We start from the raw sequence: 15250 nt of genomic DNA, 5'->3' as shown, positions 1-15250 counted from the left end.
AGAGTTCTGGCCTCAGATACTTATTAACTATATGACTGTAGTCAAGTCATAACCCTGTTTGCCTCAGTTTCCTCATCTGTAAAATGAGCTGGAGAAAGAAACAGCAAACCATTTCAGTATTTTTACTAAGAAAATCCCAAATGGGCTCACAAAGTGTCAGACATGACTGAAACAACTGAACAACAAAAAGGATTTTCTGATAGAAATCATTTAGTTTAAATTCAGCTACAGAAGCCTTTTCTGAGCCAACTTTGTTCCTGTTTGTACTGACTTTTGGAAATAAAGATTTCCTTGTGCTACCTGGTTTGTGTGCATAAAGATAGATTGTAATTAATGTATGTATGTGTCTATATGTGTATATTTATGCACACAAATCTATCACGCACAGAATATTCTCTCCCCTGGGATCTTGGCAGGAATTTTCCTCTTGGCATGGAAGAAGTAATTCAAGAGATTACATTTTTAACTTCTGGCCTGATGTGATTCTTGTAGTTATTAAGTGACTTTTCTAGCAGAGCAGAGACTCTAGTTTAGGTTATTACTGTGACCTCTTTGGAGCTATATATTTGTATAATTTTTGACACATACCAAAAAAATATTTCACTTTACATTTTTTAAAAAGAGACATGATAACAGAACTTTGGGAAAGGAGATTTTGTGTTTATTTTCAGAGGCACAGTTGGTATGAAATGATTGTTTTCTTCCATTCATTTCAATAAATATTTATTTTAAGTGATTGCTATACTATTCCAGGCATTGAGGATACAAAGACCAACATGAAACATTTCTTTTTTTAAAAAATAATTTTCCATGATTCATTTTTCTCCCCCCATCCTAAACTCACAAGCCATTCTACTGGGTTGTACAAATGTTATCACTTGATACTGTAGGATTTTAATAATAATAATAATAAAGAGAGGGAAAGGAAAAAAGGTTCTTTCAGTCAAGTGAGCAGAACAAAGAGAAACAGAGACTCAACCTGCAGCACTTTACCAAAAGCATAAGCTCCATAAAAAGAGCCCTGCAACATGGGTCTCAGCCAAATTTATCTCCTAAGCATCCTTACATAAAATGAAGATGTAACTTAAAAGGATGCTGGGAATGTAACCATCATTCATTTTTGCTATAGAGTGATCTTTTAAAGCCCAAACCCCAAATCAAATCCCCATATATACATGTGATAAGTGATGCTTTGTGTTTTTCTTTCCCATAAGTCCTTCAGGAGAGTCCTGGCTTTTTGCGTTGCTACTAGTAGCAAAGTCCATTACATTGGATTGTTCCACAATGTTTCACTTTCTGTGTACAATGTTCTCCTGGTTCTGCTCCTTTCACTCTGCATCAGTTCATGGAGGTTCTCTCAGTTCATATAGAAATCCTCCAAATCATCATTCCTCACAGCACAATAATGTTCCATCACCATCATCTACCACAGTTTGAAACACTTCTTCTTAAGGCTCCTAAGGAACAGGATAAATCACCTAAATCTTTATAAGAGGATAAACTTCAGTGTAGATACCAGAAAACCTGGTCTTTTTTTCCCTCTTCCTAATAGGATCATAGATTTAGAGATGGGAAAGTGCCTAAAAAAATTAGTAGTCATTTTACAAATAAGAAAACTAAAAACAAAGAAACTGAGTGACTTCTCTATAAAGTCACAAAAACAATGAGTGGCAAAATCAGGATTCACATCCAGGTCTTCAGACTCTAAATTTAGGGCTTTTCTCCTTAGATGAATAGCAATTCTGTTCTACAATTCCTCTTAAAAGTAACCCAAGGTAGCATGATTATTTCATTTTAATGTCATATTAAAGAGACCTTTTAGAATTAATGTAATTGTCTAAATGTGAATTTTCAGGGATGAGAAGGGAAGTTTTGTTTACGGAGGCCTCAGTAAATGTAAGCAGCCGCTGCCAAGTTCGAAGGGTTCCGAGTCCCCCAATTCCTTCTTAGACCAGGAAAGTCAAAGGCGAAGATTTACTATCGCCGACTCTGATCAGTTGCCTGGCTATTCTGTGGAAGCAAATGTTCTGCCCCCCAAAATGAGGGAAAAAACACAGTCTTATGGTGAGTTTATGGATGTTTGCTTTTGTTTGGTCTTTTTCTTATTCCTCTCCCCCCTCCCCTTTCCCTATTTGGAAATGCTGGTTGAATTTGGCACACTCTGTGGGTAATCTGAGGAAACCATAAACTTCAATGAAAATCCAAGTATGAAACCACGTATTCATCTCTCTAAAGTGAAACCTTGTTCTGTCCTTGCTCCCAATGGGTATCAAAGCCCAGCTGGATGAGATCAGACTACGCTTTTAGCTTTTGGTGCATGCCTTTTAACATTTTGGGTCACTATGTTCTGTAGACATGTAGCCCGCCGTTCTTTATGCCCCTTGTCTAATTGCTTGCCTTATAAACAGAATGCTTTGGAATACTTTCCATGTTCTTCCAAGTGTTATTGCCACTGCTTAAATACTTGTGGTGTTATGAGTGGAATGAGTGCTTGGTGTTCCAGAAAATTTCTGTTAAGTATAAACGTGCATGTCTGGTCACCTTCCTTCTCATGCCTATATAGGGAAGCCCCGGCCCTTGTCAATGCCTGCAGATGGGAGCTGGATGGGAATTGTGGACCCCTATGCCAGACCCCGAGGACCTGGAAGAAAAGGCAAGTTGTGTTTTATTTTTATACAGTCCCAAGAAGTTCTCCGTAGCCCTTTTCTTAGAGGGTTGCCCAGTAGACCATCCTTAAACATGGAGCAAAGATTATTTAAGGATTAGCAAGGAGATTTAGGTTCTGCACCCGAGTTCTGCCCAACATTCAATTTTAGGTTTTTAGTTCCTATTTTGATACCTTCCATGCTATCTCCGAAGGAGTTCTCCATAGCCCTTCTGTAGAGGGCTGACCAGTAGATGTACTCATTTAAACATGGAGCAAAGATTATTTAAGGATTAGCAAGGAGATTTAGGTTCTGCACCCGAGTTCTGCCCAACATTCAATTTTAGGTTTTTAGTTCCTATTTTGATACCTTCCATGCTATCTCTGAAGGAGTTCTCCATAGCCCTTCTGTAGAGGGCTGACCAGTAGATGTACTCATTTAAACATGGAGCAGAGAATATTTAAATATTAACGAGGAGATTTAGATTCCACAGTCCAGTTCTACCCAACATTCAATTTTAGTTTTTTAATTCCTATTACGATACCTTCCATGCTTTTCTCCAGGAAGCCTTGAAATATCTTGGTGTCACCAATTGATGGAGAACCAAGAAATAGTTGGCTAATGGTTGGAATTTGATTAGTTGCCATTCATCCTTCTTTCTCACCCCAGACTGGCTCTAAAATTTTCTTAAGGGATAAAAACCACTTAAATCTTGATCTCTTTATCCAGATGTTGGATAATCTAGGATGTCCTAAGGTCAGTGGAAAGATTAGAAATGGCAGTAAGACCGTTTCTCCCTCCCTTACCACCCCAAGCAGGTCATATCCCTCCCCTGACGTGGGGCTAGGCTGGGCAGATAGTGTAGCTCCAAGGAAATTTCTGGAGAAGACCCTCAGAGTTAATGTCTTGCCCACAGAGATGGGAGACAAAATACAGTCCTGGGGTTTGTCCTGACAGTCATAATTTGTGATCTAGTCAAAAAATTCCCTGTAAGTTCATCCTATTGAATGACTTGATATCCCAGGGCCTTAGTTTTTTCAATTATTTAAAAAAAGGGTGTGTGTGTGTGGGGAATTGAATCCTACAAACTCTAGATCTAGGATCCATTGGATTTGGGGGATAAATATTGCTAGTTAGTTTTCCATAGTCATTTGAATTAATTTCTTGAAAATAGTACAAGCTTGTTAGTACGGCTTTTAGTGTAAATGTGCTACAATTTTGTTCCCATTTTCCTGATTTACCTTTTGTTTTTTAAAAAAATCCTTATCTTCTGTCCTTACTACAGAAGAGAGGTAAGGCTAGGCGATTGAGGTTAAGTGCCCATGGTCAAACGACTAGGAAGGCCAGACTTGAACCCAGGACCTATCATCCCTGATTTGTCTTTTTTGTTTTGTAGTGTTACACAGCTGCTTTTGTATGTATATGTGCATGTACATATTCTTTCATTATGATATTGGAGTAAACCCATAGCTTTCTTTGACTCTTCATTATTGCAATGATCATTTCAGTCTACAGTCTAGGAGTCTCATGCAGATAAAATAACATGTTCTAAAATGTGAAGTTTATATATGTAAAAAATGCCAATTTACTGTATCTGCCTCATTATACCCCCCAGTCTTGATCATATCAAATCTGAGAGAAGACAACTACATATGTAGATGTTGAAAATAATCCCATTAGTAAATTTATTAAATTTAATTTCATTCAGGGGGGGAATAGTCTATATTTGGCTTGATGTGACACATTAAAATTTTCTATGGTTAATCAACGATTTTAAGGACTTATTGCCAACTTCATGAAATTTTCTTCCTTTACCTATTAGCATACTAGAGAGAACTTAGATCTCTTTAATGCATCCTCTTACCATTTTGCAAATTGCTGACATTGGAAAATCAAAATAAAACCAATAGAATTTATTGAATGGCTACAATGTGTTAGATGCTGGTAAAAGAAATAAGACCTCAAGGATCTTACAGTATATGGCTGACAACATAAAGGAGGGCACCCTGAGGAGGGAAAAAGAGAGAAATAATTGGAGACAGTAAGATTTCAGAAAGCCTTATTAACAAATAATACTTATAGGAATTTCAAGGTGGGATTTGAGTTGTCAGTTTGACTATTTCCCTGAATTATTTTAATTATTTTATATTCAAATATTATTTTAAAACAGGCGAAGATGCCCTATGCAGGTATTTCAGTAATGAGAGGATACCCCCAATCATTGAAGAAAGCTCCTCCTCGCGGCACCGTTTTTCCCGACAGATGACTGATCGACATCTAGTTCGGGGTGCAGACTACATACGAGGCAGCAGGTGCTACCTTAATTCAGATCTTCACAACAGTGCCACCATTCCCTTTCAGGAGGAAGGGAGCAAAAAGAACTCTGTTTCATCGTCCAAAAAATCTTCCACAGAACCATCACTATTGGTCAGCTGGATCACTAGGCTTAAATTGTTGACTCACTGAGATTTGCCTTTCTCCTGGACTTTGTCACCATCTTCTGTTACTAAGTGCCTTCATTCCTCAGCTGACCTCTTTGTACTTTTCACCTACAGTATTATGTAGTGACTTTCTTGTTTTATTTTATTTTATTTTATTTTGTCTTAATTTTATTTTATTTTGAGAGCAAGCTTTGGAGGTATTGGACAGGAATGAATTTGGTAGGTGTAATGGTGGTGGGCAGAAGAGGAGCAGGAGATAAAGATTCAGAAGTATAACACCTTCAAATAAGAAGATTTTGGTAGCTGGAGTCAATTCTGAACTGAAAATCAGCATGATTTTAGGACTGTGTTGGTGTGTGACACCATTTGTACTTTTTTTTTTCCTTGTGATCATAATGGTGAGAGAACCTGTGGTCATGGAAATATTATTTGGGGTATGGGGCTTGAAAGAGCCAGTGGGGAAAACACCATGTTCTTTGTGGAAAAAACTGTGTCCTAAAGTTGAATAATATAGCAGCTTAGACTTGGAAAAGTCAAGTCTGGGAAAATGTTTTTTGTTTTCTTTGAAAGCAGAGAATAATGTTGGGGAATTTGTCACACTTGATCATTCCCCTTTTGGTGGAAATTTCATTGTAGTTTTTCTGGAGCATACTTATGGTTTACTACACATGCAAGAAATACATCATTCTTCAGTGGTTATTTGTGCATTTGATGATGATGGTATTAGCAAGTAATGTCTTTAAAGAGAGAGAAAAAAGCTATAAGATTGATTTGCTGGCAACCAAAGCTAAAAAAACAACCACTCTGTAGACTTATGAGTGACTAAGCAGTTGGCATTTTGAACTGTTAAGTATCTATATCCTAGAAAAAGAACCCTTTATCAAAATTTTGCTATTCAGAGATACCTTGGAAATTCTAATGGTCAATAATTTTCAAGTAGCATCTGGTATTTTTTGGGAAAAAGTCATAAAAGTTTAGGATATAAATTGTGTTTAAATGAATGTATGATATTTTATTAGAAGGAAAAAGTCTTATTGTGTTAATTTAAGTGTTTAAATATAGTTGTATATTTTTCTTACTCTTAACAAATGTGTAGTTGGTATATTTCTATTATTGCGCCATGTATAAATTAGCCAAAGTAACGGGGTAAAACTTTATTAGTAAAGGCAGATTTTCTGACTCCAAAGATTTCTCAGAGCAGTCCATTTCTGTGAGAATTCTTCCCTGAGGTTGAGATGGGGAGGGGTACCAACATAGAGTATTGGGGCAGGGTGGAGTAGGGAATATAAATTCAGAAAAGAAAAAATTCTTCAGTAATATGGGAACAACTTAGGAGAGCTGAATCCGTACAGGACTGGCTTGTCTATGGAAGCTATTTCTGCCAAAGGTTTTCTTTCTATGTTTCCCCACCTCACTGCTTGGAAGTTTCTTTTTTAATTATTTTCCTGCCTGAAATTCTATCAAGTTGAGTCACTTGAATTTCTAATAAAAAACAACTCTTTTTTTAAAATTAAAAAATAATGAAAGAACCTTTTATGGCATCCACCTATTTTCAGGGCTTTATAAAAACAAAAAGTGGGGATAAAATATTTGTATTTATGAGTTTTCCCTTTTTATTTAACCTCTTTTATCGATGTGTGCTTACATACTAGTAGTAGTATTACTGAGTCAAAGGGCATATATACTGTTCACCAACTTTTTAGGTATATATATTAGGGTTAAGCCTGACTGGCCAGTTCAGGTTCAGAGTTGGAACAGAATGAAACACTAGTAGGTCATTCAGTATTTATCAGCAACAATGAAAGGTTTCCTTATCCATAACTTAGAAAGGATATTCAGCAAGAATATGCTATCATTTAATCACTTAGCTTGGGTAGATGAGACCTCCCAATTTTACCCAAACCCACCTTTTGTCATTTCCTGATGTCTGGTCAACAGGGTAAGAAATGACTTCTTGTGTCATTTTTGGGCATCCAACAAGGCTAAAGCTTTCTAACTCCACATGGATTGACTTTTTTTATTCCCATTGATATTCAGAAATGTACCAAGAAAATACATTAAGGGGAGGTACAGCCTGAATTTTTAGCTCCCTGGGTGACTTGTTCTGGGGACAGCAACAGCTTTATCATCATTCAAGGAAAAAGAAAAAAAAACAAAACCCAACAACAGTAAATTAGCCTAGCTTGTGTTATAGGTGAGGAGCTAGGATGGTACCACTGCGACAGTATAGTTCCAAATTTCTATCTAGAATAGCTGGGTTGATTCACATCTTCACCAATAACATATTAACATGCTTGTACTTCTACATTTCCTCCAATAAGTATAATTTTCCTTTTTTGATCCTATTTGGCAATCTAATGGGTAGAACTTATTTCGAAGTTCTCTTATTAGTAACATGGAAGATTTTTGCATATAGTTGTGGGTTGTTACTTCTTTTTACATCTATTTATTCATATCTTTTGACCATTTATATATTGGGTAATGACTCTTGCTCTAGGTATTTGTAAAAATCTTTTAGCTCTTTGAATATCAAGCCTTTATAAAGAAATTTGTCACTTTTTTCTATTTATATGTTCCATTCTGATTTTAACTGCATTGATTTTGTTTGTGTAGAAACATTTCAATTTTTTATAATCATAATTGAACACTTATCTTCCTGTCACTCTTTCTGTTCTTTGTTTCATAAAAAAAATTGTTCCCTTTTTTCCATAGTGAAAGGACTCCCCTGCTACAATACTTTGCTTATGATGTGACCTGCTAAATCTAGGTCTTGGATCTATTTGGATCTTATTGTGGTGCAAGATATGAGATGATGGTCTAAATTTAATTTCTTCTCTATGGTTTTCAGCTTTCTCAGCATTTTTGTCAAATAGTTCTTATCCCTGTAGTTAAATTTCTTGGGTTTATGGAACCTAAGTATGCTAATATGTTTTATTACATCAAGATTTTGTGTAACTAATCTGTTTCACTGATTGACTTTTCTGGTTCTTGACCATTATCAAATTGTTTTGATGATTATGGTTTTGTAGTATAGTTTGGGATTTGGCTTGATGAAGGTGAAAGACATCATGTAAAAATTGGCTTGAAGCTTAGCATTAAAAAACAAAACAAAACGATTGAGAACCAAGCCTAGAGTCATAAGGTCCTGGGTTGAAACATAGTTTCAGACTAGCAGTGTAACCTTGGGCAAGTCACTTAACATCTATTGCCTAGCCCTTTTTTTTTCAAGGCACTCTTGCCTTGAACCAATATATAGTATTGATTGTAAGATGAAAGGTAAAGGTTTTAAAACAACAACAACAAAACTAAGATCTTCACAATTGGTCTCATCCATTCCTGACAAATAGAAGAAGAAATGGAAGTAGTGTTAGATTTTATATTCTCAAAGATCATTGCAGATTGTGACTGTAGCCATGAAATTAAAAGACTCTTTGGAAGCAAATCTAGGAAAAATCTGGACAGCCTATTAAAAGCAGAGACGTCACTTTGCCGACCAAGTTCTGCATAGTCAAAGCTAAGGCTTTTCTAGGAGCTATGTATGACTGCAAGAGTTGGCCTATAAGAAATCTGAGAACTACAGAATTGACACTTTTGAACTGTGACACTGGAGAAGACTTTTGAGAGTCCCTCAGACTGCAAGGAGATCAAATCAGTCAATACTTAAAGAAGTTAATTCAGACTATCCACTTGAAGGTCAAATACTGAAGCCAAAGCTTAAATCCATTAGCCCCATAATGAGAAGACAGGACTCGGTGGAAAAGACCCTTTGATGAGAAGGGGGTGGCAGAGGTCAAGGTGGATAGATAATGTCATGGAAGCAATGAATGTGAACTTGGACAAACTTCAAGAGATAGTGGAGGACAGAAGGACCTGGCTGTGGTCCATGGGATCACAAAGGGTTGGGCATGACTGAACAAATTAACAAGAACCATCCACCCTATTTCTAAATCTTTATTATCCCAAAGAATGATACTCAGGCTATTCTGAAATATATTGGGCAGCTATTTCACAGTGGATAGAGTGCTGGGCCCATAGTAAGAAAGAATCCTCTTCTTGAATTAAAATCTAGCCTCAAACACTAGCTAGTGACTCAGGCCTGAGTTAACCCATTTGTCTCAGTTTCTTCATTTGTAAAATGAGCTGGAGAAGGAAATGGCAAACCACTCCATTATCTTTTGCCTAGAAAACTCCAAATGGGGTCAGAAAGTTGGACACAAATGAAAAATAACTGAACAACAACTTTGGGTATATATCCAAGAATAAGTTCATAGGGTCAAATGCTTTGGACATTCCAGATTGATATCTTGACCTATTGGACCAATTCATAGATCTACCAAGAATGTAGTTATCTGACAAACCTCAGAATTGTTTCAATTTGCATTTTTCTTACTTGGAGTGATTTGGAGTATGTTTTCATATGATCATATATAATTAGCTATTCTTTGAAAGCTATTTGTTCATATCTTTTGGCCATCCGTTTTAGGATGGCTTGACCTTTCCTTTTAGTTACCCTCAACACAGAAAAAAGTGTAGAATGGAAAATCTAGGGTTCCAGTTTCCCTGTCTATAAAATGAAGGAATTGGATCAGATAATTTATAGTGCTTCTTACTTCTTTGACTGTCTGTATTCTAATGCTAGATGGGAGAAATAGCTTGTAACATTAATAAGAGTAGAAAATGTCCTATACTGAGCTTGGGTATTTTGGGTTGAGAATAATTTAAAATTTGTATTGAAGGAAGGGGACAAGTTATTTTCCATGAAGAAATATCCTGTATCAGTTTGCTTATCAAAAAACAAACAAACATCTGCCCCTTTATCAATCTATCCATCCATCTCTTTATGAATTTAAATTTGGCCTCAGACATATAATATCTGTGATCCTAGGCAAGTCATTTAACCCCCCTTTGCATCAGTTTACTCATCTGTAAAATAAGTTGGAAAATGAATGGCAAACCACTCTAGTACCTTTGCCAAGAAAATCCCAAGTTTGGGTCATGAAGAGTTGAACATATCTGAAATGATGGAACAATATGATATGTTTTTATATACTTATATACATACACACAAACTTATGTGTGTGTATGTATATATATTTATTTATATGGGTGTGTGAGTGTAAAGCAGGGAAGGTCCCCAAAGTCCAGGCCCACCCAAAGCAATGTTCACATTTTATAAGAGTTGGTATAGATTCAGTTTTCCTGAAGTAATGCATTGCTTCTAGAACAGACACAATTCTAGGTTGCTTCTATAACAAAAATTTTTCTGAAACCAGTAAAAATATCAAACTTCTCTAGAAGGGGTGAAATTAAAGTTGTATTCAAGAAACTAGTTACTGCTTGAAAACTTAAAGGCATATTTTTTAGCTGAGTGAGTACACTAATCATTAGGCATTTTTCAAGAGAACAAGAAATTTTCTATTAAGGACCAATGAACAACAAAATAAAATAAATGGAGAACTAACTGCTAATAATTATTTTTATATGCAAATATAATAAAAATAATATAAATTTAAAATTTTCCACGGACAGTGCATACAGCAGGTACTTAACATGTTCCTTATATCAAATACTTAGTACAGTCTTTATAAGTAAGGCTGGCACAGTACCCATTTTGCAGTTCAGAAAACTGACCTCAGAGAGACAGACTAACTCAGTCATAATACCTAAGCTAGTAAATGGCTTCTGGGAATCCAACCTGCCTTCAATCTCTAAGTCATGACCATTTCCCAGAAAATTAATAGAAAAAAACTCCACCGTCCATTTCTAAATTAAGATAGAAAGCACAAAGTTTGTTCAATAAACAAGATGAATACTACATTTAATTTTATAGTGTAGTCAGTTTAAGAGTGGAATAAAGCTAGAAGAGGGAAAGCGAAAGTGAGGAAAGCGAAGTGTCTAATTGAGATTCAAATACCTATTTAATTTACAAATAGCCCATATTTATAGTATTTTATATATATTACTCATTTGATCCATTATTCCTGTGAAGTTGGTAGTGCAGCTATTATAATCTTCACTTATTTCCTGGAACACTTATTTTTGAGTGACCCTAGGGTAGACTGCTCCTTTGGGAGACTCTTTGGGACCCTAGTTTTTGAGTGGTGAAATGAGCTGGTTGAAGTATGATGCCACCCCCTGGATTAGTCAATGATTTGTTTAATTGCCTTTCAGAAATACTTAATGATTTCTGATAACATGGTGTTCAGCTTGTTGAGAAACAATTCAAGAAAACTAACCAGGAGTGGGTTAAAAGGCAACCGTGAATTTTGTTTGTTTTTTAAAATAGATACATTAAAAATATTAGTTCATGCTGACGAGGATGATATTGAAAACTTTGATAATTTAAAACCATGTAAAATGCAGAATTGGTACCAGATGGAATTTTAAAAGTCTTAAAATGCAGCAGTTGTCCAATAAATATTTGAAACTCTTCTAGCTGCCAAGTTCAGCCTGGGGGTTCTATTTATCTTTGGCAAGAGCTGGTACTGGAAACATATTGCTGTGGCAAGGGCAATTGAATCTGGAGTTTCCAGATAAGTAATGGAAAATTTGGTTGTACATACTTAGGAATAAGAAGATAGTAAAACTATATTGCCCAGGAATTTCATCTCCTATTAGGAGTCTTTAATTTAAGAATGAGCAAAATCTGAGCTTTTTCTTTTTTAGCCACCAATAGCTGATGATTTACCATCCATGACAATGACAATACTAGCTGATATTTATATTTAAGGTTTGGAAGTACTTAATAAATAGTATCTCAGTAATCAAATGGGGAAGTATGCAGCCCATTATACACTTATCAGTATTACCAAACTATCCAAGGATTTTTTATTTCTGCCTAGGAAAGTCATAATTTCTCAAGGCTCTCTGCAATCCTTCAAGGCTCTAAGTTTCAGGGAAGATGCAAACCTGAATTGATAAAGGTACCCTGATGTAGACCTTCAATTGGGAGTTCTCCCTACCCCCAAATCACATATCCAAATGAATCTTTTTGCACGATAGTAATGATTCTCATACTATCCATATGAAAAGGAAAGAAGAATATATCATTACAAAGATGGAGGAGTGGGGTTATTTGCATCAAGTAGTTTTCCCCTGCCAATAAAAATAGATAAGATTGGATTCATATAAATAGGCATAAAGGTTCATACATACATGTGTCTCCATCATTTGTCAAATACTTTATATAATCCTTACAACAACTCTGGGAGGTAGACACTTATTATTTACAGGTAAAAGATAAGAAAACTGACTGGGCCAATAGTAGTTTGTCCTTTGTTTTTGAAGAGGACCAATGACATCCTGAGGGTGATGTCTTGACTTGCACATGAGTTAGAATTAAATGAGACCAAGTTGCACAAAGTCATTGGCCTCACTCTTCCAGAGTAACCAGTGACAAAACGAATCGAATGACTGGCAGTGGCTCAGGATGTAGAGGATGACCTTGGCAATTGCAATGTCTGACCAAGCTCTCAGAGCTCCCCAGTGTCTGCTGCAGCTGCCCTCATGGCCATGAAACAAATTGTCCTCATCTATTCATTCCTCTGGAGGAAGTCTTCTCATGCTTAGAGTATAGACACCTCACCTAGCTCACCGACTGGTTTAAAGTCTGTTGGTTAACTGCCGACTGGTTTAGACAGTCTGCCAAGATGGTTTTATCCAAGTGTAGCCACTGTGAATGCTACAGCTTCTTGGAGTCACAGGTGGGTAAAAGATAGACACAAAAGGTGGATAAGCAACACTGAAAAGGCAAACCTTCCAACCAGAGGAGCTAGTCCTCTGCGAGCACTGCATACGCCTGGGTTACATAGTAAGTTTCTGGAAGCTGAATTTGAAGTAACATTTTCTAGACTCCTGCCCAGCTTCTATTGTATCATATAATTGCCTCTTTACCCCAAAGTGGATAAACTAAATGCAATTTGCTAATGTAACTGTTGAGATGAAGGTTGGATCTTTCAGTTTGAAGGTGTTTTCTTATATTGTAGCTCTTCTGACATGTCGGAATCTGATTATTTTATTTAAAGAAAATGAAATGCAAGAAAACTCGAAAGTATAACTTTTGCCAAACTAGTCTATCCTTGAAACCGGACATTGTCCTTTTAGTTCTGTGGATTATAGGCTTTTCTTTTGATCTCTTGCTACTACCCACACTCTGACTTTTAATTCTCATTATCCAATTTAGGTTATGATCAGAGTTCTTAGATTAAAACAGTGCAACATATAGTGAATCTAATTCTGTTGCTTTTGGGGACTAAGAAATATGAGATGCATTCATTTTTTTTAGGGAGTGAAATTTTTTTTTTAAGTCAAGTATTTTATTTTAAACATTTTAATATAATTGGTTTCCTCTCTGATCTTATATGTTTTATTCTATGCATTTAATAGCATTCTGAGAAGTGGTCTGTAGAATTCCCTAGACTGTTGAGGGGGTTCGTCACATGCAAAAAAGATTAATCTTTTTGTACTACATTAATGACACTCAAGCCTACTTTAGAATACATAGACTCTAAAGTAGACCTTAGTTATTAATTGACCAGTCACTAAGTTTCCACCACTTTGATAGGAGGCTGTTGATAGAAGGACCAAATGCGACAATCATGGAACAGTATGCTATAGTTTTTGCTAGGAGAATACTTTCTGACTCAGATATTTCTGCTAACTCAGAGCTTTTGACAAAGCTGTGCCTCTGATTTGCCAAACTCACAGAACTGTAAGATAATCCTGATTTAATTTCTCAACCAACTTTTCTGTCAACAATCCACAAAATAAGCACATTTTTAGCAGCTAAAGGGGCAGACAACTGGAAGATCTAGCCATCTGGATGGCTCAGTGACCTTTGCTTCTCTCTAATTTTCAGTGAACTGTCACACAATTTCTAGTGACCTTTGCTGGAGCAAAAAGCACAGAAAAGAGAAGAAGCAATTTTCAGAATTATATCAGAGGATCAACTTTCCTTAGTGTTGAGTTTGTTGACTCAATAGAAAACCAAGAGCACACGGCTCCTTTGTCTCTCAGATACTGTGATGTCTGGAGATAGAAAGGGAGATTAAAAAGATGATTCCCCTGATTAAATTGCTTTTCCCTAAACCTTAGTGTTATAGATTATTAGAGATAGAAGGAACCTACAAGATCATATAATCCAATCCTCTCATTTGACATCTGAGGATAACTGAAGCCTCCCAAAATTAAATGACTTGCCTACATTCACATGACTAATTTAGCAAAATTAGGATTTGAACCTACCCAAGTGTCCTAGTTCAATACTTTTTCAATTGGACCAGAAATTTAAGGATCTCTGGGTGTGACCATGAATGACGATTATAGGTTGGGTGGGGCATGAGAAACTAGGAATGAGCTATTGGGATTCTGGATTTGCTTGCTCCAGTAGTTATCATCTAACTAGCCAAGTTGGGAATTCATCCAGCCAAAGACATGTTTTGTGTGTTCCCTATTTAGAAATTAAAAAAAAATGCTTAGATAATATATAGAAGAGATGCCATAATTGTTGAACATAGAATTCTTTGATTATTATCTGTACTTGTTATTGATGGAAAAGATAAAATACTTGTAATTCAGTGTGCATTATTGAAGTTATACTAGTTTCTGCTTCTTACTACCTTTGTCGTCTTGGACAAGTTATTTTATCTCCCTGGGACTTAGTTTCATGTCTTTAAGGTAAGTTGGACTAGATGACCTCTAATTCAACAAAATTTTTTTAAACCCTTCCATCTTGGAATCAATACTGGTTATTGGTTCTAAGGCAGAAGAGCAGGAAGGGCTAGGCAATGGGGGTCAAGTGACTTGCCCAGGGTCATACAGCTAGGAAGTGTCTGAGGCCAAATTTGAACCTAGGACCTCCAGTCTCTGGGCCTGGCTCTCAATCCACTGAGCTGCCCCCCCAGACAAATATTTTTAAAGAACTTGCTCTTAATAAGAAATTGCTTTAGATGATGAGGATACAAATACAAAGAATGAAATAATTCTGATTTATGAGAAGCTATGGGAGAAGCAACAAGTACATATAGAAACATGTGGCATAAACTTCATACAAACAAATACATATTTATGCATAGTACACACAAATTTATGTTTCACTACTTGTATATATTTTATATATCTATATGTGTAGATATATGTATATCCTTGTTTACACACACAAGTAGT

General features: G+C 36.1%; 1 protein-coding gene across 8 annotated transcripts in view; it reads left to right on the top strand.

Annotated features, from left to right (window-relative positions):
• CNKSR3 (CNKSR family member 3) overlaps positions 1 to 6175 on the top strand; it is a 138936-nt gene extending 132761 nt beyond the window's left edge. For all 8 annotated transcript variants that reach the window (XM_056818967.1, XM_056818969.1, XM_056818964.1 and 5 more), the window contains 3 exons: positions 1856 to 2064; positions 2564 to 2653; positions 4816 to 6175. In XM_056818967.1, coding sequence (XP_056674945.1) covers positions 1856 to 2064; positions 2564 to 2653; positions 4816 to 5111 — 595 coding nt within the window. In that variant the 3' untranslated portion in view covers positions 5112 to 6175. The remainder of the gene's footprint in view (positions 1 to 1855; positions 2065 to 2563; positions 2654 to 4815) is intronic.
• The last annotated feature ends 9075 nt before the right edge of the window (positions 6176 to 15250 follow it).

The sequence above is a fragment of the Monodelphis domestica genome, chromosome 2 (genome assembly GCF_027887165.1).
Source record: "Monodelphis domestica isolate mMonDom1 chromosome 2, mMonDom1.pri, whole genome shotgun sequence".
Classification (NCBI taxonomy): Eukaryota; Metazoa; Chordata; class Mammalia; order Didelphimorphia; family Didelphidae; genus Monodelphis; species Monodelphis domestica.
The sequence above is the reverse complement of the archived record's forward strand: the minus strand, read 5'-3'. Positions and strand labels throughout refer to the sequence as shown.